This window comes from Juglans regia, chromosome 14 (assembly GCF_001411555.2).
Source record: "Juglans regia cultivar Chandler chromosome 14, Walnut 2.0, whole genome shotgun sequence".
NCBI lineage: Eukaryota > Viridiplantae > Streptophyta > Magnoliopsida > Fagales > Juglandaceae > Juglans > Juglans regia.
Genome location: NC_049914.1, coordinates 7,266,962 through 7,291,357, shown reverse-complemented (window position 1 = coordinate 7,291,357; position 24,396 = coordinate 7,266,962). Strand labels below are relative to the sequence as shown.

Here is a 24,396-nt window from a genome sequence, read left to right as displayed (position 1 = left end):
TTAAATCTAATGGATGATGACCTTTTATTGGTTCTAGCCGAAAGTTTATTATTGAGGAGGACTTTGTTGAGAACGGGTTGGGATGCATGTCCAAGACGACAATGCCATTCGCGAGTGGAGGCATGGACACTGGAGAAAATATGAGGGCGACGAGAAGTGGAGTTGAATTGATAGAGTCCATTACTGAGTTGGCCTTGATGATGGACCTTCCCTGAGTAGTCCTTCACAAGAAAATATTTTTCGTGAAATTTAAAATATACATGGTTATCAACACAAAATTGTTGCACATATAATAAGTTCAGTATTTCGTCATTCTGATTGTCTCTGTTCCATTTTATCAAACAACTGCAGCGCATTCTCTCCTTAGTGCATCGCAGCATCCATTTTGTTCTACCCAATTCCATTACATTACAGTAAGTTGCAGAGCGAATTACAAGGGTCCTAACAGATCGAGGGTAGCCCCTGCAATCAATTTTTTCGGGGCAAAAAGGAAACATCTTTCAAGATAGAATTTATGGCAAAACATAACAGATCTGATCAAACTTACGTACCTAGCCAATGAGCTTGAATCTAATAAAAGTATACAAAACCAGAGCTTCTTCATGTCGAGGCATTTCATCAACCCGCAACAGAGACCCTCGGCCAGAAACCAAAGACGAGTGATATAAGAAGGAAGCCTTTAGGCAAAGGACCCAGAAACCACCCATGGCAACTCTTATTACCCCACCTCTTTCTCTCCCACGTCACACCAACCTCCCAAACTCTACCTCCCCAACAATCAATGACGACCGGTATTTCGCAAACCACACGACAGTTTTACTAATCAACTAATGCACAAGTTTAAAGAGCCTAAAGCAAGTCCATGCTCAAATGCTCCGTAGTGGCATCTTCTTCGACCCTTTCGCTGCTAGTAAGCTCATCACAGCGGGTGCCTTATCAGCGTTCTCGAGCCTCGACGACGCTCGCCAATTATTCGATCAAATTCCCCGACCAAATCTCTACACTTGGAACACCCTCATTCGCGCTTACGCGTCCAGACCTGACCCTACTCAGAGCCTCTTACTCTTTCTGCAAATGTGTCTTCAATGTGAACATCTCCCGAATAAATTTACTTTTCCTTTCTTACTCAAGGCAGCTTCGAAGCTTAAAGCTTTTCAGGTTGGCAGAGTGTTTCATGGGATGGTGATTAAAGCATCCCTAAGTTTGGATATCTTTGTTCTCAATTCGCTCGTGCATATTTATGGTTCGTGTGGGAATTTGGATTTGGCTTATGGGGTGTTTGTAAAGATTCCACGGAAAGATGTTGTTTCTTGGAATTCTATCATCATGGGTTTGCCCGAGGAGGTTATCCCGAAGAGGCACTAGACGTATTTAGGAGAATGACAAAGGAGAATGTGAAGCCAAATGATGTGACGATGGTAGGTATCCTTTCGGCTTGTGCAAAGAAGTTGGATTTGGAGTTTGGGAGGTGGGTGTGTTCGTATATTGAAAAGAATGAGGTTAGTGTGAGCTTGACTTTGAGTATGCAATACTTGATATGTATATGAAATGTGGAAGTGTTGAAGAGGCAAAAAAATGGTTTGATGGGATGCAAGAGAGAGATATTTTCACTTGGACAACTATACTTGATGGATATGCTAAGTTAGGGGAGTATGACGAGGCTCAGCATGTTTTTGATGCAATGCCTTGTCAAGATATTGTTGCATGGAACACTCACATTTTTCTTATGAACAGAATAGTAAGCCAAATGAGGCTTTGGCTATTTTCCGCCAATTACAGCTCTAAAAGGATGCAAAACCAGATGAGGTCACTCTTGTGTGTGCTCTGTCAGCTTTTGCTCATTTGGAGCCATCGATTTAGGCAGGTGGATCCACGTTTATATAAAGAAGCGGGGGATTAAGTTAAATCGTCATCTCACAACCTCACTCATTGACATGTAGTCTAAGGGTGGGGATATAGAGAAGGCACTCGAGGTATTCTATTCAGCGGAAAGCAAAGATGTGTTTGTTTGGAGTGCCATGATTGCTGGTTTGGCATTGCATGGGCATGGGAAAGCTGCAATAGATTTGTTCTCGAAAATGTTAGAAGCGAAGGTCCAGCCCAATGCTGTGACTTTTACCAATGATGTTATGCGCCTGTAGCCACACAGGATTAGAAAATGAGGGACGAAGCTTATTCTATCAAATGCAGTCAGTTCATGGGGTTGTGCCTGGAGAAAAGCACTATGCTTGTATGGTTGATATTCTTGGTCGGTCAGGCCTTCTGGATGAAGCAGTTGAACTGATAGAAAAAAGGCCCATAGCTCGTACTGCTTCTGTATGGGGGGCTCTGCTTGGGGCCTGTAGACTTCATGGGAATCTTGAGCTTGCTGAAAAGGCTTGTAGCAATTTGCTTGAGTTGGACCCTAGAAATCATGGAGCCTATGTGCTTTTATCAAACATTTATGCTAAAATAGGGAAGTGGGATAGAGTTTCAGGGTTAAGGAAGGTCATGAGAGATTCTGGTCTAAAGAAAGAACCTGGTTGTAGCTCAATCGAGGTCAATGGTATTGTTCATGAGTTTCTGGCAGGTAATAGTTCTCATTCATTATCCATGGAAATCTACTCTAAGTTGGATGAAGTTGCAGCAAGATTGAAATCAATTGGTTATGTACCAAATAAGTCTTACCTTCTGCAACTTGTTGCTGAAGAAGACATGAAGGAGCAAGACCTAAACCTTCATAGTGAGAAGTTAGCAATTGCCTTCGGGCTTATTACTATGGTCCCATCTCAACCAATTTCGTTTTGTGAAGAATCTCTGTATTTGTGGGGACTGCCACTCAGTTGATAAGCTCATAACTAGTGTAACGCCCCGTACTCGAAAGGGTTGGAGAATTACTACCTATCACTTATGAACTTGTCTCTCCAAGCACCTAAAACTCCAAAGACTTCATAAATAACACACAATCTCATATTTCCAAATAACCATAATACAAACTTCATAAATCATCATTACAAAATAGCATAAACCAAAGGGGTCCAAATTTTCCAATAATCTCAACGAAATAAAATGACACATCTTTTAAATTCTCAATAGGTCCAAACAACTCAAAGTATTTCAAATACTCGAGTTATACCCTTCTACTAACAATGGGACTCAATCTTCTATCCATATCAAATCAAGCTCCAATCTCTAATCCAGACCCCCAGCTGGGAAATCAATGTCATCTAAAAATATATGAAGATAAGGGGTGAGTTATCCACAACTCGGTAAGCAGAGAACATATGCTAGTATGTAAACATGAGCCTTTTCAGAAAGTTCAGTATGCAGAAACAAAATATTTTATTTTTATATGCAGATCTCAGAAAAACGTGTTATCAGAAAATCAGAGTGACTTTTCAATATTTTCATACTCAAAATCAACTATTCATATTTAAAGATCCGTTTCATATTAAAAAAAAAAATGATTTGGCATAACATAACTGAACATCTTCATCTTATCATATCACATCGTATCAAATCATATACCATGTTTAACCCATGTGGTAGGGTTGTGCTATCCCCAGTGGCCAAACTAAGCAGTGTCATATGGTGAACTTCCATTTTTTCAATCTCGGAGTCCCGAGTGTGTACACAGGAAAGAACACGTAAAAAGACCAATTTGTTTCCAAAGTGGGTGCACTCATATCATATCATGTTGGTACCAACCATATCACGTGAACCAGTATCATCATATCAGAACCATATTCAGAATCAGATTCAGAACAGATAAGTATGCCAAAGTTTTATCATATCCATATCATATTAAAACGCGTGCGAAACATATTTATATCATTTCCATTTGATCAAAAACATATCCAAATCATTTCATATCACATGCATAAAAATCTCAATGATATCATATTCGCTCTTTTGCATATTTCAGAAACATGTCAAATATTACTCATGTCTACACTATTCATGTCAAAAATATTTTTTTTTCTCTTTCATACATATCTCATGAGTGAATTCAAAACATATACTGAGGTTGTTTTTCACCTTTTATTTTTAAAACAACATGCACATTTTTTTTACAAACCAACATCAGTTCATTTCTTTTTATGCAAATCTAGCATAGGAACTCCGCTTACCTGGACTTGTTAGCTTTTCCAAAAATTTCCTCCCAATGTCGAACAATTATTAATCATCACCTATAAGGTAATCACATAATTCACGTAAATTTCAATTGAACATGTATTTCAATTTTTAAACCTAAACTTCTCGAATAACTTATTTTAATTCCTCAAAACTTAAAATTCTCATAACCTCAAAATATATCATCACTTTCTAAAATCATCGATGTCTCTTTAATACTTCGACTAGACATAAAAAAATCTAACTTACTTACTATTGTAGTGTAACTATAAAATCTCCTACTAGATAATATAATTATAAAAAGAATTTGAGTCCAACTACTCATATCTATAACAGTGAAACTTTAGCTTGCTAAAAAATATCTCAGTCCAATAAAATTATTAAAACAGTTTATCAAACATAATGAAATCACGTCTAATAAAAATAAACAAGTTTATCAAAATGATGTATATCTAATTAATCTCAAGCCGAGCCCACTAGAAAAAAATAACTCACTTGATTTAAACACCAATCAAATAAAACTGAGTCCATCGGTATAAGTCTTGTAGTCCATTAAAAGTCTTTCCAAAAATTAAAGCATGCCTTTAATAAAAATGGTAGAAAGGTCAAAACCAAAACACACTCTTCTTCCTACAGGGTTCACCGATATATATATATATATATATATATATATATATATATATATATACACCATAAGTTTCCTTTTTAAACAACTATCAACAGCTACCGAAAATAAAAACATGCAGAGGCTCAAAACGTGAGCGGTGACAAGAGCTTACCCATGGAAAACCGAGGCAGTGGCACCGCGGGAGCACACCGGATGATAGGCTGAGGTGGTGGTGACTTCCTAGACGGCGTCGCACAGGGAGAGAGAGGAAGAGAGAAAGCTGAAACCGAGAGAGAGGGAGCTAATGTGAGAGAAGAGACGGAAGAGAGCAAAGCCGAGAGGGGGAGATGCAACGAGGGAGGTTGGTGGCTTACCGAGAGGCTGAGTTGGCGCGTAGTGGGTTGAGAGTGATGGGACGACAGCAGGCTCCGTGGGTGGGCAGTTTGAACGCTCACGTGGAGGAGAAACACTCCTTTGTTTCTTGGTGCGGGAATAGAGCTTTCCGTGATGGGGGGGCGCTTGATTTCGCAGGGATGCGCAAGGGCTAAGGGTGTTGTGGTGCACTCCAATGGACGCAGGTGAGCTGCAGCAGGTGGTACCGAGGGGTTAGGGTGGCTGTAGGTGAGGCTCTGCTTCGGTGATGGAGGGTGTGGTTGACAGCAACTAGCGCAGTGAAGTGGAGTTCTTGTTTGACTGTGAAGAGGTCGAGTGGCACATAAACTAGGGTTAAGGATGATAAATACAATTAAATATAAGATATAAGTAGTAAAGAGAAAAACCTAGAGGACGAGGATGAAAAAGGGCATGCATGAAAATGGCAAAGAGGGCGCGAAATATGCGACGTGTTCTAGAAACACTTCCATGGGCCCGGGCTTGGTAGCAGGCTGGGTCTTACATCTAGGCTTTACGGTAGAGAGATACTTCTGAGAGATTGTTATCGATTTCACCATTTTAGAGAAAGGTATTGCTCATGTATGGATTATTGGTGAATATGGAAAGCATTTGCTATGAAGATCTCATCTCATACTCTTGAAGTGATTTTGGCAATGGCTAAATAATTATTTAAGCACCAAAAAACAAGTTCAGTCAATCAATGTGATGATTGAACTGAGTTTAATTGACTAAGAAAAGCATGCTTACTCGATTCTAAAAGGAGTCGTGCCAAACCAAAATCACTTATACGAGCAGTCAGCTCATCATCGAGAAGAATATTGCTTGGCTTTAAATCACAGTGAATAATAGGTATATGGCATTCATGATGAAGATAAAGCAAAGCAGAAGCCACATCTATTGCAATGTTTACTCTCTGAAGAAGGCTTAAATTTCTCAGATGCCTGAGCCCATCTTCTAGATGCAACCACCTGTCCAAGTTCCCATTTGGCATGAACTCATATACTAAAGCTTTGAAATCTTGGTCCCCATAGTCAATACTTGAGCAAGCAGTTAAAATATTTACTAGGTTTCGATGCCGGATGCTCCTTAAGGCTTGGCATTCAGCGATGAAGCTTCTGGACGCTCCCTTCTTTTTTAGGTTGAGTACCTTGACTGCGACACTGACTTCATCGAGACCAAGCTTTCCTTTATAGACATTACCAAAATTACCTGAACCAATCAAATTCATCTCAGAGAATCCATCGGTTGCATTGAGTAGTTCTTGATAAGAAATCTTTTGGTAGAAGTGCTCAAAGGTAGAAGTGGGAAGACAATTTTTATTGACTTTTTCAACCAGCACAGGGAAATCAAAGACAACACCACCACGGAGAAAGCAGGAATGCCTATTGCCAGAATCAACTTAAAAACAACACAATTTCTATGCTTATTGGAACATGCGCGCAACTGCAATTCTTGGATTCCCCCACAAGCCCACTGTTGCCATATACTTCAATTACAGTTGCATTTCTGAAGACCCCCCTGTATGGGCACCTCTCCCTCAAGATTGTTGATAGACAGATTCAAGTTTATCAACATGGAAAAACTAACCATATAGCTTCAATTTGGCTAGTCAAGTTGTGGGAAAGATCAAGATATTGAATACCCCTTAACTTACTTAAATCCGGAATGGTTCCTTCAAAGAAGTTCCCTTGCACATAAAGTGCTTCCAACCCCAAACAATCCCCTAGTTCTGCAGGAATCTCTTTGGAAAATTTGTTGAAGGAAACATCTAGGTAAACAAGAATGTTCAAGTTTCCAACTACTGGTGGCAAGCTTCCTCTCAAAGAGTTATGAGACACACTAAGGACTCGAAAAAGGGCTAGAAGACTAAGGAGTTTCTTGGGTATAGTGCCATTTAGTTTATTATGGAAAAGTTGAACATCTTGCAGGTGGCTACACAATCCAAGACTTGAGGGTATGATTCCTTCCAAACTGTTATTATACAAATAGAGCTCCAACAATTGAGTCATGTTGCCAAGAGAAGTCGGGATCTCCCCTATCAAGTTGTTTCACATAAGTACAATCTTTTTAAGTTTGAGAGCTCACCAATTGAAGCTGGAATATTTCCCGTTAACAAATTATGTTCTAGACCAAGTTGAGTTTAGGTACGTTTGGATGTTGAACTGAGTTGAATTGAGTTGAGATGATAAAATATTATTAGAATATTATTTTTAAATATTATTATTATTTTAGGATTCGAAAAAGTTGAATTGTTTATTATATTTTGTGTTGAAATTTGAAAAAGTTGTAATGATGAGTTGAGATGAGTTGAGATTAGTTGAGTTTGGTTTAGTTTCCAAACGTACCCTTAGGCTAACTAGATTTGATACCTTTGTAGGTATGCTTCCCCCATTGAAATTCCCTCCTAGCTGTAGCCATGTTATTTGGGTTGAGAAGTTTGTTATCGCATCAGGCAGCTCACCTCCAAGCCGGTTGTAGCTGATATCGAGTGTCTGTAACTGGCTGCAATTGGTCAAAGGTCTAAGAAAACTCAAATCATCAACTGAATAATTTCCAAGAAGATTCATGTTTGCATTAAGCCATGTAAGATTTCCTAGATTACCAAGCTCCATAGGTATGTTTCCTGTAAAATAATTCGTAGGGATATCAATTTCTTGAAAATCTGAAGCATTGGACAATGCAGCTGGAATGCTTCCTGTAAATTTGTTTCCTGCCATACCAAGCTTTTGAAGATTTGGAAGTGCAATGCCTAAGTCAGGCTTGAGGTCACTAGAAAAGTTGTTGAAAGCTAAGGAAATGATTTTGATTGATGAAAAATTGTAAAGGAAAGGTGGAAACACACCAGAAAATTTTCCAAGCTTATTATCTGGGATAATGTATATGGAATTTCTCCCTCCAAATTGTTATATGAAAACCAAAGCTGTTGGAGAAAAGACAGGTTTCCCAGAGAAGGTGGGAACTTTCCACTTAACTGGTTTTTGGCAAGATATAGATTCTTGAGTTTGGACAAAGAGCCAAGTTCAAAAGGTATTTGTTGCACTAGATGGTTGTCTGGAGACCCAGATACATAAGGTTGTAATAGAGCAAATAGTGACTCATCATCAAAGGAATCTTCTCCAACAAATTCTCAACAAACTTGTACAGAGGATGTGCTGAAATAAATTCCCATTGCTCAACACACCCGTACAAAGGACGTGAGGAATAAATCTGGAAATTGCTATTGTTCATTTTCATTTTCTATTTTTCTTTCATTCTGGAATATAGACTAAATGAAGTCTATAAATACTGCACTGTGTTGGTTATATTGTAAGAAGGAAAACACAAGTTATGAAATGAACTCCTTTTAGTTCAAATTCCTCTCTGTGGCATTTTATCAAATAGATACAATGCAACTCTGTGTTTATATTTTCAACATGGTATCAGTCAACCATTAGGACCCCTGTCCATCTCTATCTCATTTTTCTCATGGCTCTTCAAGCTCTTCCAAAACCTAACCCCAATATCACCTCTTTCGCCGCTCATACCATCACAGTCAAACTTACCTCTACCAACTATATTTTATGGCAAGCAACTCTATGCCTTTGTGGATGGATCGTACCCCATACCCCCTCCCACTATTGATGATGCTCCTAACCCGAACTATGAAAAATGGGTTCTTCAGGATCAATTATTAATATATGCTCTTACTGCCACTCTCACCGATAGTGTTCTAGCACAGGTCTTGGGTCGATCCACCTCTCATGAGGTATGGACGACTCTCCATGGCCTCTTCTTTACTCAAACCCATGCTCATCTCATGCAAACACACCTCCAGTTGGCCACTCTCAAAAAGGGAAATGAGTCTATTGCCGAGTACTTCAATAAAGCTACGGCACTCTCTTCTTCCCTCACTGCCACTGGTTTTCCTATCTCTTCTACTGAATTTAATGTCTATCTTCTGGCTAGTCTTGGATCTGACTATGAATCGTTGGTCACATCTATCTCCACCAGACCCAATCCACTCACCTCTTCTCAAATCTTCAGCTACCTTCTCAATCATGAATCGCACCTTACTCATCAAACAAACTCTCTTCTCACTGGCAGTCCACTAGCTTCGCACTCCACATATGTTCGGTCTCCCTCTTCTCCATTTTCACCAAACCGAAAGCTGTGGTCGTGACTTTCAACATGGACGGGGTGGGGGATGTGCACCTTCCTCTTCTAATTTCTTTCATTCATCATTTTCAAATCGCCCTATGTGTCAGGTTTGCCATAAGATGGGTCACACAGCCTTAGACTGTCACCATCGGTTTAATCATTCCTACCAATCCTCTCCCCCACAGTCCTTCTCGGCAAACAACACTACTTATTCTCCTTCGCCCAGTAACCCGAACTGTTGGTTTCCTAATACTGCAGCTATCAATCATTTTACAGCTGATTTTTCTAACTTAAGTTTGGGCTCTTCTCCGTATCAAGGCACTGACCAAGTATGCATTGGAGATGGCTCTTCACTTCCCATCCAGCACTCTTGCAATGGCATCCTCCCCACCCCACATGGAAACTTTCTTCTTCGTCATTTACTTCACGTTCCTTCCATTTCTCACAATTTATTATCAGTTCATCAGTTTTGTTTAGATAATAATGTATTCTTTGAATTTAATTCTTCTGATTTTTTTGTGAAGGATTTGCGCACTCAGGCGGTCCTCCTTTATGGTCCCGTTAAAGAAGGCTTATATGTGCTTCCCGATGATGCTCAGGCTGTGTCTAACCCATCCAAACAAGCCCTCATTGGTGAACGCACTTCCTCTCAAATTTGGCACTCCTGGCTTGGTCATCCTTCCCCACGTATTATAGCTTTTACTATTCGGCAATTTCAACTTCTAGTTACTACTAAAGATACTGTCTCACCGTGCTCTGCATGTCTCCATGCCAAATCTCATGCTCTTCCACATCCATCATCATCAACTCGTTCTACTCAACCTTTCCAACTTTTATTTTTAGATATTTTGGGACCAACGCCTATGCTCTCCTCTAGTGATTTTCGCTTTTATTTGTCTATTGTTGATGATTTTAGTAAATACATTTGGTTTTTCCCTCTTCGTGTCAAATCTGATGTTATCCCCATATTTCTAACTTTTATTAAATATGTCTTGAACACCTTTTCATCCAAAATTATAGAAATACAAACTGATTGTGGAGGTGAATTTCGCCCCTTTCCAAAAATACTTTAAAATTTTGGAATCTCTCATCGCATCACATGTCCCTATTCTCATTCTCAAAATTGTAGTATTGAACATCGTCATCGTCATATTGTAGAAACCGGATTGTCTTTGTTATCTCAGTCTTTGGCTCCTATCAAATATTGGGTTGATGCTTTTCAAACCATTGTGTTTCTTATCAATCGCATGCCAACTCCCATTTTACAACATCACTCTCCTTTTCAAACTCTTTTTCATAAAGTCCCTGATTATTCTTTTTTACGTATTTTTGACTCCGCTTGCTAGCCTAATTTACGTCCCTTTAATCATCATAAATGGACATGCGCTCTAAACTATGTATTTTTCTTGGCTACACAGCTGATCACAAAGGGTATAACTGTCTTCATCTACCCACTAGACGCATTTATATTTCTAGGGATGTCTACTTTGATGAAAATAAGTTTCCCTTTGCTACTAGTGTAGGTCTCCCTTCATCTACTCATTCTACTCCAACACTGCCTAACTCCGGTCCACTTCATAATTCTGAGCCTTCATCTCCTCATATCTCTCTAGACCCAACGTCTTCTCTCGGTCCAATATCCCATCTCCACCAAAACTCTTCAGCTTGTCCCTATCGTGGGAGATAACCAGTTTGTTTGGAGGGGGTGAAGACTCGCTTAAAGAATTCGTGTGAAGGGAGAAGGAAGGGAAGGAAGGGAGGGGAAGAAGAATATGCGTGCGAATGTAGATGTGTCTTTCCTATACCTCCTACGTGGTGCATTGGTATTGGCTGGTGTAAAAACAAACGAGTCACCCGGTCTTGAGTTTTTTCCACCTCATAACTAACTGTATCTAGTATTCAGCAAACATCCTCTCTACCAAACCAATACTCTCATAATGTGGACACCGCAGTTGTTACGTGGACTTTGACCACGTGTAATAATCACGTTTTCTGTCAAACCCCCATAAGTAGAAATCTACCAAAGAAAAGGTTCTGCCCATAATATGATTTAAGAGTTCGGAACCTTTCCGACTCGATCCGCACAATAAAATAGACAATGCATCAACCCATCGATTCTATCTCGAGTCTCAAAATTACCAAGCACGTCTGTACTCATGTCAATGGGCTGTGCATGGTGCAAAGTCTATTTTATCTCTTATTTATTTCACAAATCTTAAATTTCGGTTAAAACTTTAATGAAATGTTCAAATATGGCATTTTCAAACTTTATGAAAATGGTGACAAACGAAATCTTCATCATTAGAGGATTGCAATAACTCCACAATTAATCAAACATTCCAAGTCCACTTGGCAGGTACGTAAATGTCCATATCTATGAACATTACCTGTCGAGGTTCTAGCTACACCTGCCAGCCACGTGCGGCAGAGGGAAACAACGCAGACGAAGCACAAAAGAGACCTCAGCCAAGCCTGACGAATTAGAATCACAACATTAGATTGTACACGGAAATGATCCAGTTGCACAGAGAGTAGTGATTCCAAAGAGAGTTTATCCCCGTTGTCATTTAATGAATATCCCTATCTATCTGATCTATGCCGGCTGTATTCTTCTCTCCCTCTCTTTGGATGAGATGCGGAATCCCTATGATGAGTTGACTTCAAATCCCCACCTTTATCTCGTTTTTCTTCTAGATGGGGATCTGACTCATGCTTTCTCAATTTCTTTTCTTCCCTTCTATCTTCTCTCAACTTCGGCTCAAATTCATCATCACCATGCCTTCTCAATTTCTTTTCTTCGATTCCATCTTCTCTCAACTTTGGCGTAAATTCATCATCATCACGCCTTCTTGATCTCTTTTCTTCCCTTCCACCTCTTGACTTCAGCTCCAAGTCACCTGCATCTTGCAGCCTTAATCTCTTTTCTTCTCTTGCATCCTCTCTTGACTTCGGTTCAAATTCATCACCATCGTGCCTTCTCAATCTCTTTTCTTCCCTCCAATCACAAACTTCTCTCGAGTTTGGCTGAAACCCGTTATCATCATGTCCTCTAGATTTTCTTTCTTCTCTCCTAAGGTCTCTTGACTTCAATTCAAATTCACTATCGTTGTGCCTTCCCGGTCTCTTATCCTGCCTCCCATCATGATCTTCTCTCAACTTTGGCTCAAACTCCTCATCATCATGCCTTCTCAGTCTGTTTTCCTCCCTCCTATCACTTAGCCTGGGGTTGCTCTCTAAGGGCCTCTCCTTGGCCTTTGATCTAGAGCGTGAATCCTTATCATCCCGTCTAAAACCATCTTGAATCATAGGCTCCTGAACAGGACTTGATGGATTGTTGTCAGATCGTTTCTCACCCCATTTCGGACCCTCAAACTTGTCATGTCCCCATCTTGAACTTGCTGCATTCTCAGGACCCCAACCTGTATTTGCAGCTCTCTGGGAATAGAAAGAACAAAGCACATATGAGCACCAAACATGGCAAAAATGAAAAAATAAGCTTAGTACGATTGGTTCTGCACAGAATCCTCACTTCAAAATGTATTAAAACACAAGAAAACCAACCCCCTACCCTTAAAAGGTGCTCATGCATCATTTATCTAGACTTTGCATGGAAAACAATGAATCTGGAAATCAGTAAATTGCTGAGCAAGCTGAGACTTGGACCAGTTAAAATTCACTGAAATGTGTGATGCACTCCTGGGTTAGGTATGCATACATACATACATATATATATATCCCATTATTCTGTAGTCTCCTTCAGGTATTATTCTCACTCCTAGTCTCAAACCAAGTCTAACCATTAATTACATCAAGCATCCAAACCCCATTCCCAAACCACTCGTAATGTTCCTCATCTTGTGGTGGAGAAATTAAATGCGTCAGTTTTTGGATCAACCACAAAAAAAATTATCTACTACATTAATAAATTATTAGAAAAGTGCTACAAACACAAAAGGATTTCACAAAAATAAACTTATAAACTGACGTGGTTTCATGTAATCTATTAGATCTACTTTACAATAAAAGTAACTTCACAATCAGACGTACCACATTAAGTCACATCAGTTTTTTAGTTTACTTTTGTGTAATCCTTTTATGGCTAAAGCATTTCTCAAATTATTATAGCTGTCCCTACTTAAGTACAAGCCCTCTCTTTGACAACCAACATGTTAGCAATCATATAAAACCAGGAACACAAACACAATGGAGAAGGGAAAAGATTATCTCTACTAACCGATAAAAAAAAACATTATCATCCACAGAATCCAATATCTCATTCAGTCAACAAGCATGTAATGCACAAGATATATTTTTTTTACATGTAAACGATTTTATTAATAAGAATAGGCATAACCCAAGTACACAAGGGGTTATACAAAAGATAACACCTATTTAGAAATGTAATGCACAGGGATCACAGGGTATGATCCAGATATATGACAACTCACGCATTAACAACTTTTGAAATGCCAAAAATTGCCTTTTAGAACTAGAAGATTAATGGTCCCCCATAACATCTTTTCTTTTTTTTTTTATACGTAAGAGATAAATTTTATTAATATGAATGAAATAGGCCTAAACCATGTACACAGGAAGTATACTACAAGACACCTAAATACATTCTAAGAGCGATGAACTAAAGACAAGAAATCATGAATATTATCCCCAATTAAAACAATAGCAGAAAACCAAAGCAATAAGGTATTTAGAAAGAAATTCTTCAGCTCCACCATTGCGCGTTCCTTGTCTTCAAAACAAGGCGCGTTCCTTTCCATCCAAATGCACCACATGATACACAACGGAATCATCTTCCAAACTGCTACCACTTGATGACAGCCCTACAATTTGCTCCAACAGCCCATCAAATCCACCACCCTCAAAGGCATTACCCAAGCGACACCAACCCTCCGAAAGATCTCATCCCACAACACCCTCGCTACCTCACAATGTAGTAATAGGTGATCCACCGATTCTCCATTCTTTTTGCACATGTAGCACCAATCCATCACTACACATCCTCTCTTCCTCAAATTGTCCGTGGTCAAGGTCTTCCCAAGAGCGGCATTCCAAACAAAGAAAGCAACTTTGGAAGGCACACGAGACCTCCAAATGTTCTTCCAAGGGAATGAAGTATGGTCCTGTGTTATCAAAAGTTTATAATACACCTTAACAGCACATAACTTATGCTCCCTGGACCTCCACTTCAAGCTATCATGCTGTGCCCTAGTAGTCCCCAATAAATGTAATAGGCTGAAAAAGTCCCCCATAACATCTATTGTTCAAATCACCAATTCGCCCCATAAAAGTAAAGTTTAGCTAAATTTATCCAGCACACACAGCTACATTTAGACATGACATGAAGTGAGGGTTTGGCTCCAATTCCGTAGCTCAATAGAACAATATCTAGTAATAGCCCCCAAGTTATTTTCATCAAGAATATAAGATCCTATGTATACCTTTAAAACGAACTAACAATAAAAAGCCAAAAATACTCATTAAAACAATCAAAACCATATCTAGATTTCAAAGATGAATATCAAACCATGGAACTACTTTGATATCCTTCTCTAAAACCTCGAAGGAATGTACCTGTTCGTCGTGAGAAAATTTGCATCCGGCTCCACGAGTACAGTCGCCTCTTTGAAAAGCACGGCACACACCTCGCTCCTCCCTCTTCTTCCGCTCGGTCTCCTCGTCTTCTTCCTCTTTCTTTTTATAATTACTAACATGATCCACCCTAATAATTCGGCCTAATATCTGTGCTCCGTTCAAATTATCTAAGAAAGCGCAAACAACAAAAAAATAATTAATATTGAGCCAGGTAATCTCTTCTCACAATCTCCAAAGAGTGAAAAAAGAAGAGACAAAGAGAAACAAACCAACCTACAGCGAGATTTGTACTTCTCTGGTCCTCATATGCAATAAATGCAAAGCCTTTGGATTTACCAGTGCCTTTGTCTCTAACAAGGTTGACATCAACAACCTCCCCGTACCTGAAAATCATTAAGGGAGTTCCAAATGTTCTTGAGGAATTGAAGGATTCCAGATTCCAAAATTCGAAAAAGATTTAACACGGGACTTACTGGGCGAAAACGGCGAGGAGATCGCCTTCAGTGAGATCGAAGGGAATGCCACCAGCGAAGACATAAGCTGATTCTTTGTACTTGGCGTGCCATGATGCTTCGTCGGATATCCCTAACTCCGCTTCTTTCGAATTGATCTTCTGAAGGCGTTTAACTAGGGTTAACGGGTTCATCGCTTGCTTTGATCGTCGATGCTACTACTCGGCTCGCTAGTCTCTCAAATTTCCCCAATTATTCAACAAAATATCTGCTTTTGGGTCTTCAAAATGAAAGGCTTCGGGGTCATTTGCAGCCCTTCTGTTTGGGCTAGGCTAACTGAAGCCCATCAAACAAGGCCCAAGAAATCTATTTATAACAAGTTGTGCGCGCAAAATTCTTAAAAAAATAAAATAAAATAAAATTATATACTCAATTTTTTATGCACTGAACGTAACGCTGATGTAAAAGCCTTTTCCATCAAGTATAGTTGACTTATTATAGCCTTGTTTCTTTATCATCCAGTGTACTTTTTTTTTTTTTTTTTGAAACCTATCATCCAGTGTATTTGGTTACACATATTGATGTTAATAATTTTTTAGTTATAAAGAAATATTAATATATAGTAGGTGAGAATTCTTTTAAAACCATATAATCCACTCTCCACAAAAAAACATGCATCTTAATGGCATCTTCATATTTATTTCTAATTAACTAATGATATATTTGCCAGCATGATTGTAACGAAATATCTAGATTTTAGGAGAACATAGATTACATTTGAAAAATAAGAAAAAAATGGCATATGATTTTATCATATGTTGAGTTAACAGATTAAAAAAAGAGGCAGATCAATAATCCTACATTTTCTTTAAATATCTTTTTTTTATTTTAATTCGAGAATACATGACATGATCAATTTATATTTTGTATTTATAATATTTTATATATAAATAGGTGGTGTTTAAAGCCCTGATTTGAACGAGTAATTCTATAAGTCTGAGTTACGCACGCTTCCATATGAATTAAATTTTCATAAAATTACTTATAAAAAAAATATTTTATATATTTATTATATAATATATATAATTTCTAATTTATTATATCATGGATTCAAGTGATTTTATGACCAACCATGCATTGAATAAGGGAAAAAGACATGGCACGTTAGTCCTTCATTTTCTCTTAAGTGAGTGGGTTCACTGGGTTGACAAGTTCAACAAATGAAGTTGGCGGCAATGTCAATTCGGCTAGCACTTTTTTTCCCTCTAGATCTCATTTTTATTCCTTGTCTTTATTTCCATATCCCACCATTTTCAGAGCTTATTCATTTGCCTTTTTGTACGTATTCCTTACCTTTAGTTTCTTTCTCTACCAATTCTCATTGCATTTTTTTTTATGTATTCATTAACCTTTCTTTGTCTTTTTCTATCTTAATTACTACTACACTCCATCGATCACTTTATCATTTCCAGGTAAATCTCTATAAATTGTTCTAATTCTTACTTTCTAATTGTTTAACACTAATATCTCTATTGAATCAATATCATGAAGCTTTTGTATGTATATTTTTTTAGTAATTATGGCTCCAATTACTATTTAGAGGACATGGAGGACAATCATCCCGATTGACTTCAAGAGATGCTTCTACGGATCAACCACGATCGATGGGCAGACCCAAAATAGAAGGTATCTCAATGTTAAAGTTTGTTACGTATATATTCATAAGCTATTGTATTAGTTAGTATAAATTTCGTCAATAACAAACATGCATAAAAAATTGTTTTCTTCATGAGAAAATAAATGTAAATTGATGTCTATATTATTTACAAATAATGTAAACTTGAAATTTATGGTGGGTGTTGTATATATAGTAGGCTTGTGATGGAATTGGAGTTTAAAAATGTGTATATATGTTAACGGTAGAACTAGTTGGTTGGTACTAGTTCTATTTCTAAATAAAATAAATATTGAGTTAGGATGGACAAAGAGGCTAGTTGTTACCTACTCATAAACCTTGCAATTCTTTTTTTTTTCTTTATATTTTTACTCCTAAAATTAACTTGCATTTTTTGGTTTTTTTTTTTCCTCTACATATATATATGGAAATTGTGTGATCAAAATGCTTTGAATAGAAGCAACTTGAAAATTAATCACGTGGCTGGATCAAAATCATTTGCTCGACTTCTCGGAGAAAATGTATTTTTTAATTGTCATTTATACATTGTGATTTTTAATATTAGAGAGTTTTTTTAATTTTTTTTAATCTGTTGAAGTGTGGGGAGGATATTACTCTGATTGATTTTTATAAACTCACACACTCGAAAAATGACTCTTTCACAACTCCTATAGCATAAGAAAATTATGTAAGTAATACATTTTTCTTAGTGAAATACCTTACTTCAACTTGAGTCTTGATTTTTTATCGTAACTATAATACCATGTAGACGTTATATTTCTAGTTTTTTTTTTTTATTGGTCTAAGGAATCTAATATTCTTTTTGTCATTTTCTTTGTCTAAGTTATTATATAGAGTTCCATTTTGAGTTAGAGTTAGAATATGCCATCTTGCATTATTTATTTACTATAGTTCATAAATGAACTGATACAGGTAACTTAAACATTATATGCAGAATTATTTTTTATGTGCAAGAGTTTGATATTTACATTGTTGTTTTTTAGTTTTTAGATTTGGTGTTTTATGGCACCATGTAATTAGAATGTTATTGCATTATTGATTATTATGATTATTTTAAAATAATGTATTAGAAACCTGAGATGAGACCTCTTGCTCACTTATATTAACCATGGTTGTAAACTATACTGTACAACAATGAACAAAAATAAAAAGTCAATTTCAACTTTAAGATGTTACTGATGTTTGTTTTTTCTTTTGTGATATTTGATTTCTTAAGCTTAATTGATATTATTTTACTTGGGTTATGCATTGGACTTAGACAAGCACAATGCATATATATACTAACTTACTTTTCTAAGAAAAACTTGCTCTTGCTTATGCAGCATTGGATGAAAGATTTATGGAATGAGAGAAATGCTGCTGAGTCATCACGGACTGCAGAAAATATTTTCAACAAAGTTTTGGGGCATAAATCTGGATATGTCAAATGATTGGGAAATTATGTCATATCTATTCCATCATCTTCACGTTCATCCAAAGTCATCCAACTCACTCAACAAGTAGAGAAATACAAGAATGAGATGGAGGTTTATAAGGAGAAATGGGAGGAGTCGATGCAAAGGGCAAAATCTATGCAATCAAATATCAACAATATGATAGAGAAACAAAGTGAATATGATTGTCGCCTCTTAGAAATTATGGCACAATTAGAAATTCATAGAGAGTCCTAAAGAGACATACAATTTCACATTTCTATTTTAGTTTGCAAATAACAAACTTTATTTGAGTGTTTTTATGAATAATGGTATTAGATTTAAATGATGACTTTAATTTTATGCATTTTGTTGTAGCACTAGAATTTGTTATTAATTATTTTTTAATATTAATGATTATTTGGTATTCTATTTATAAAGAATGAAGAAGTGTGCAATCATATGTGATGAAATATATTTTTCACTAATTCTAGATGCATGTCACCATTTGTGATGATAAAAATTTGTGGCTAATTCTAAATCATAGTGTGTAGTGACGAGAGTTAGTCGTCACCAATAGTAAACAATAGCGACAAATTTAACTCGTTACCTATGCTAGACACCTGGCTCTTATTGTATTATTTGTGACAAATAAATTTTGATGGCAAAAATTAGCTTAGCGATGACAATACTTCCTCACAAATAGTTTTCTATTAGTGACAGTTATTTTGATCGCTATAATGTTCATATCTGCGACGAATTAATTGTCTAATATTAATGATGAACAAATATTTCGTCACAATTGCGTTAATTTTTGCAATGATTTTTGTTTTATGGAGACTTTTTGGGAGCAAGTATTAGACCATTCTTGCGACAAAAATATCGTCGCTAAATGCAGTATCTTTTGCAACGGTATGCTTTTATCGTCATTAATAACTGTCAACAACGAGATATTTCTGACGAATGTGTGACGATTTTTTTTTTCCTTGCAGAAAACAATTTACAACGAAGATTCAATTTTTAACGACAATCTTTTTTCTTGAAAAAGGTTTTATTTCTTGTAGTGAATTTCTTTAATGTCTGAGAGATAACTGCTAGCTTTAAATCTATCATTATATCATATATTTTGTTATAGACAGCTGTTGCTATAGTTGTTTTCCCTACACCACCAATTCCATAGATGCCCACAGCACGAACATCATTTGTTCCCAGATTTATCCAAGTTTTCATCACTTGAACACGAGAGTTTACTCCTACTGTGTGTTTAGCAACAGATAAGTAAGTCAACGGGCTTTACTTTATTGGAAACATCTTCAACAATCTTTTCAATGAATTAAGTTTGATTCATACCTGATTTTCGTATCAATAAAAAATAAAATAAAAATATTAGTCATAGGTACCAAAAATATGTTAGCTTCTCAGTCTTTTGGGGCTAATATCTAATATCTCAGTCATAGGTACTATTCATTACTTTATCGTTTCTTTTTATTATTATTAACTACGATTTACTATTTTTTTATTTATTAATATTTATAAAATATTTGAGATCACTTCACTGTCCAAACCTACAAAAGAATATCATTTAAATATGTTTATGTATAAAGAATATCATTTAAATATGTTTCTGTATAATTTCTTGTCCTATCCCTTGGCATGGCATAAAACGTTTTTTTTTTTCTTTTTTTTTTTTGCGCCCTTTCCTTGAATAAAGCCATTAACTATGTTTGAGATGGAAGTAAGACTCCACTATCATTTCTTTCATGTTTATGATATTTTATAAATTATGATTCATCTAAAAGGTCATCCAAGACTAGATAATAAATGTTGTCAATCCATTTTCAGCTCAACCTAATATTTATAAAATAAAACTTGCATCTGATATCTTTTGAAGTAAAGTATGAAGCAAGGTGATAAATGCATCATGCATGTAAAAAAGGCTAATAGAGACCTTAGCAGAGTACCCATTTGCAAGTTCTACTGTTTTAAATACCTTACCGTACCCACATCCAGTAGAATGCTTTATTTTTTATACCTTACCATACCTTAGTGTGTGAGCTTGACTTTGAGTAATGCAATACTTGATATGTATATGAAACGTGGAAGTGTTGAAGAGGCAAAAAAATGGTTTGATGGGATGCAAGAGAGAGATATTTTCACTTGGACAACTATACTTGATGGATATGCTAAGTTAGGGGAGTATGACGAGGCTTGTCGTGTTTTTGATGCAATGCCTTGTCAAGATATTGCTACATGGAATGCTCTCATTTCTGCTTATGAACAGAATAGTAAGCCAAAGGAGGCTTGGGCTATTTTCCGCGAATTACAGCTAAGAAAGGATGCAAAACCAGATGAGGTCACTCTTGTGTGTGCTCTGTCAACTTCTGCTCAGTTGGGAGCCATGCATGGATTTAGGCAGGTGGATCCACGTGAATATAAAGAAGCGGGGGATTAAGTTAAATTGTCATCTCGCGACCTCACTCATTGACATGTATTCTAAGGGTGGGGATCTAAAGAAGGCACTCGAGGTATTCTATTAAGCGGAAAGCAAAGATGTATTTGTTTGGAGTGCCATGCATGATTGCTGGTCTGGCAATGCATGGGCATGGGAGAGCTACAGTAGATTTGTTCTCGAAAATGTTAGAAGCTAAGGTCCAGCCTAATGCTGTGACTTTTACCAATGCGTTATGCGCCTGTAGCCACACAGGATTAGTAAATGAGGGACGAACCTTATTCTATCAAATGCAGTCAGTTCATGGGGTTGTGCCTGGAGAAAAGCACTATGCTTACATGGTTGATATTCTAGGCCGGTCAGGCCTTCTGGATGAAGTAGTCAAACTGACAGAAAAAATGCCCATAGCTTGTACTGCTTCTGTATGGGAGGCTCTGCTTGGGGCCTGTAGACTTCATGGGAATCTTGAGCTCGCTGAAAAGGCTTGTAGCAATCTGCTTGAATTAATTTGGACCCTAGAAATCATGGAGCCTATGTGCTTTTATCAGACATTTATGCTAAAATAGGGAAGTGGGATAGAGTTTCAGGATTAAGGAAGGTCATGAGAGATTCTGGTCTAAAGAAAGAACCTGGTTGTAGCTCAATCGAAGTCAACGGTATTGTTCATGAGTTTCTAGCAAGTGATAGTTCTCATCCATTATCCATGGAAATCTACTCTAAGTTGGATGAGATTTCAGCAAGATTGAAATCAATTGGTTATGTACCAAACAAATCTTACCTCCTGCAACTTGTTGAAGAAGAAGACATGAAGGAGCAAGCCCTAAACCTTCACAGTGAGAAGTTAGCAATTGCCTTTGGGCTTATTACTATGGTCCCATCTCCACCAATTCGGGTTGTGAAGAATCTCCATATTTGTGGGGACTGCCACTCAGTTGCTAAGCTCGTATCTATGTTTTACGGTAGAGAGATACTTCTGAGAGATCGTTATCGATTTCACCATTTTAGAGAAGGGTATTGCTCATGTATGGATTATTGGTGAATATGGAAAGCATTTGCTGTGAAGATCTCATCTCATACTCTTGAAGTGATTTTGGAGTTCTTTTTCCTTCTGAGAGATTGTAAGAAACCGTTTAAACCCTTTAATATTTAAAAATATGCATGCTTTTGTATGTCTAAAAGATATTGTGGAAATTATATTTGGAGAAAAGAAAGAGCAGTGCTAGCACGAGACCTGTCTCGACAAGAACAAAAAGTGTTTTTTTTATTTTGTGTGATTTTTTTATATTCTTAAAATATATATTTTTTAAATTCACAACATCATTAAAAAAATATTTTTTAATCACTAAATAAAAAAATATTCGTCGGGATGAAGCGGGACACAACATTCGGTGACTCTAAAAAAAGATACAAAAGGCAGAAGGGAAAAACCTGTACACGTAGAAACAAATCCTCAAAAGGAAAATAATAACAGTGGACTTGATTTTGGAAAATTTCAAACAAGATTTTGGGATCACGGTCCCCTCAGCACCATTTACTACGCCATTACGAGCTGCAAACTTCGTTGGGAAAATTCAAGTGCAAAATCGAATTTCTACTAAATTTTGTTGACATAAATCAAAATTCAAAATCTTACTATTGAGTATTCAACTTTCAAATAAATTTGAAATAGCTCCATTTGGATATAAAAATTTCTCAAACTCATCTCAATTCATCTCATTTAATCATTATAATTTTTACAAATTTTCACACAAAATATAATAAATAATTTAATTTTTTCAAATACTAAAATAATAATAATATTAATAAATAATATTCTAATAATATTTTATTCAACTGTCATCTAAACTCACCATCTAAATCTCCCATTGTTTGGGAATAGAGATGTTTCATCTCATCCCATCTCAAGATTTTTTATTTTATTTCCTTCACAAACATCACTCAAACACAATTACTTTTCAATTTCAAATTTTCAAATTTTGTATATAATCATTAGCTAATTATTACAAATTTTTTAAATTTCAAAATAAAACACAAAAAATAATATAATTTTTCAAATCTTAAAATAAAAATAATATTAAAAAATTATAGTCTAATAATATTTTAACTTTATAATATTATTATTCAATTTTTTCTCTCTTATTTTTTAGAATCTAATAAAATATATTAACTTAAACTATTTCACTTATATTCACAAACTATTTTACTGTTATTCAAAATTTTTTTTTATCTCATCTCATTCTCTAAATATCCTTAAATATATATATCAGTTAAATATATCCTATATTTGTTATTGAGATAAAAAGATGATTTAATAAATATTTAGATACATATGTGCGCGCGGAGTAATGCTAATCATCATCCCAACTTCTATCATCCTCTCATCATCCTATGATATAGCATTAAATGATTGAAAATTATTTATTATATTTTATTTGTGAACCTATCATTTAATATTACATTATGAAATAATGAGAGGATGATAAAAATTAAAATAATGAATAGATTTTTTCAATCAAAAGAGTATTGTTATACAACCTCCCACTATAGAACAACCTCCACACACCGGGTATTTTTTTTATAGCACAACCTCCACCTGCGTTCCCCCCTCCCTCCATCTTTCTCATCCCAGTTGCAGGTTTTCTTCCGTACGACTTCGTCCCACAGTCTGCAGTATATAGTTCTTTATGCAATTTTTGTTTTTGGATTAAATCCATTCAAGCAGGTGGTTGCATCTTCCAATTGGACCCTTTCCAGGTGCTTCCATGGAAATCTTTTCCCACAAGGAATGCAAAAGCTCGTTTGCGGAGTCTCATAATGTTTAGAAGGACAAATACCGGTAACATACCAAGAAATTGTGGAAATACTGATGGAGCCTCTAAACATAATTTCTTTCTTCAAATTGAAGAAATACTCTGGCGGTGTTCATAGAGTGATGAACTTTTCAGAAAAAATTAGACAGCAATCTTCTGTTCTTTTTGTTCCTTTCATTGGAGTGATGTTGGTCATGTCAGTTTCTGTATATGTAGACCCTAATCAAGTGTCTATTTTTTCGACCGTTTAGATTTAAGATGAGTTGAGATAATTTTAAATAAAATATTATTTTAAATATTATTATTATTTTAAATTTTGAAAAAATTAAATTATTTATTATATTTTATATAAAAATTTAAAAAAATTATAATAACGAGATGAGATGAATTGAGATAAATTTCGAATATGAAGTAAGTTTGATCTCTTGTTATATAATCTTTTCAAAAAATTTACACAACCTCTACACACTATATTTTTTTAAATTTTTATTATTTTTTTCTTTTATCAAATATTTAATATATGAATAATGAATAGAAAAATTGAATTAGTTTTAAAAAAATAAACTTAAAAAAAAATTTAAAAAAAATTTTAAAAAATTTTTAAATTTTAAAAAAGTATAATATATGAAAGATGAGAGGTTGTGTAACATTTCTCATATCTTTTTACTTTATGAGCACTGTGAGGATTGAGGGCTTTGGTGGTGGTCTTCATCAGGG

The 24,396-nt window shown here is 36.1% G+C and overlaps 1 protein-coding gene, 1 long non-coding RNA gene and 1 pseudogene across 2 annotated transcripts; 1 reads left to right on the top strand and 2 right to left on the bottom strand.

The window, feature by feature from the left end:
- Positions 1–705: 705 nt before the first annotated feature.
- Positions 706–21,929, top strand: LOC109009001 (annotated as a pseudogene).
- On the bottom strand, positions 2,963–5,800 carry LOC118344483. The gene is made up of 4 exons (XR_004798279.1): positions 5,095–5,800; positions 4,893–5,000; positions 4,110–4,169; positions 2,963–3,206 (listed from the first exon to the last, which is right to left on the bottom strand). It is a non-coding gene; the product is annotated as an uncharacterized LOC118344483 (long non-coding RNA).
- On the bottom strand, positions 11,528–15,567 carry LOC109009012 (zinc finger CCCH domain-containing protein 25-like). Its single transcript, XM_018989330.2, has 4 exons — positions 15,334–15,567; positions 15,134–15,243; positions 14,840–15,027; positions 11,528–12,685 (listed from the first exon to the last, which is right to left on the bottom strand). Exons 1-4 carry the CDS (start codon positions 15,504–15,506, stop codon positions 11,831–11,833), a joined length of 1,326 nt encoding a protein of 441 aa, XP_018844875.2. The 5' UTR covers positions 15,507–15,567; the 3' UTR covers positions 11,528–11,830.
- Positions 21,930–24,396: the final 2,467 nt, after the last annotated feature.

Coding starts and splice junctions, on each gene's coding strand:
- LOC109009012 (XM_018989330.2), bottom strand. CDS start 15,506: ATGAACCCGTTAACCCTAGTTAAACGCCTTCAGAAGATCAATTCGAAA. Junction 15,244..15,333: donor CTCCTCGCCGTTTTCGCCCA/GTAAGTCCCGTG, acceptor AATGATTTTCAG/GTACGGGGAGGTTGTTGATG. Junction 12,686..14,839: donor AATTTTCTCACGACGAACAG/GTACATTCCTTC, acceptor TTCTATTCCCAG/AGAGCTGCAAATACAGGTTG.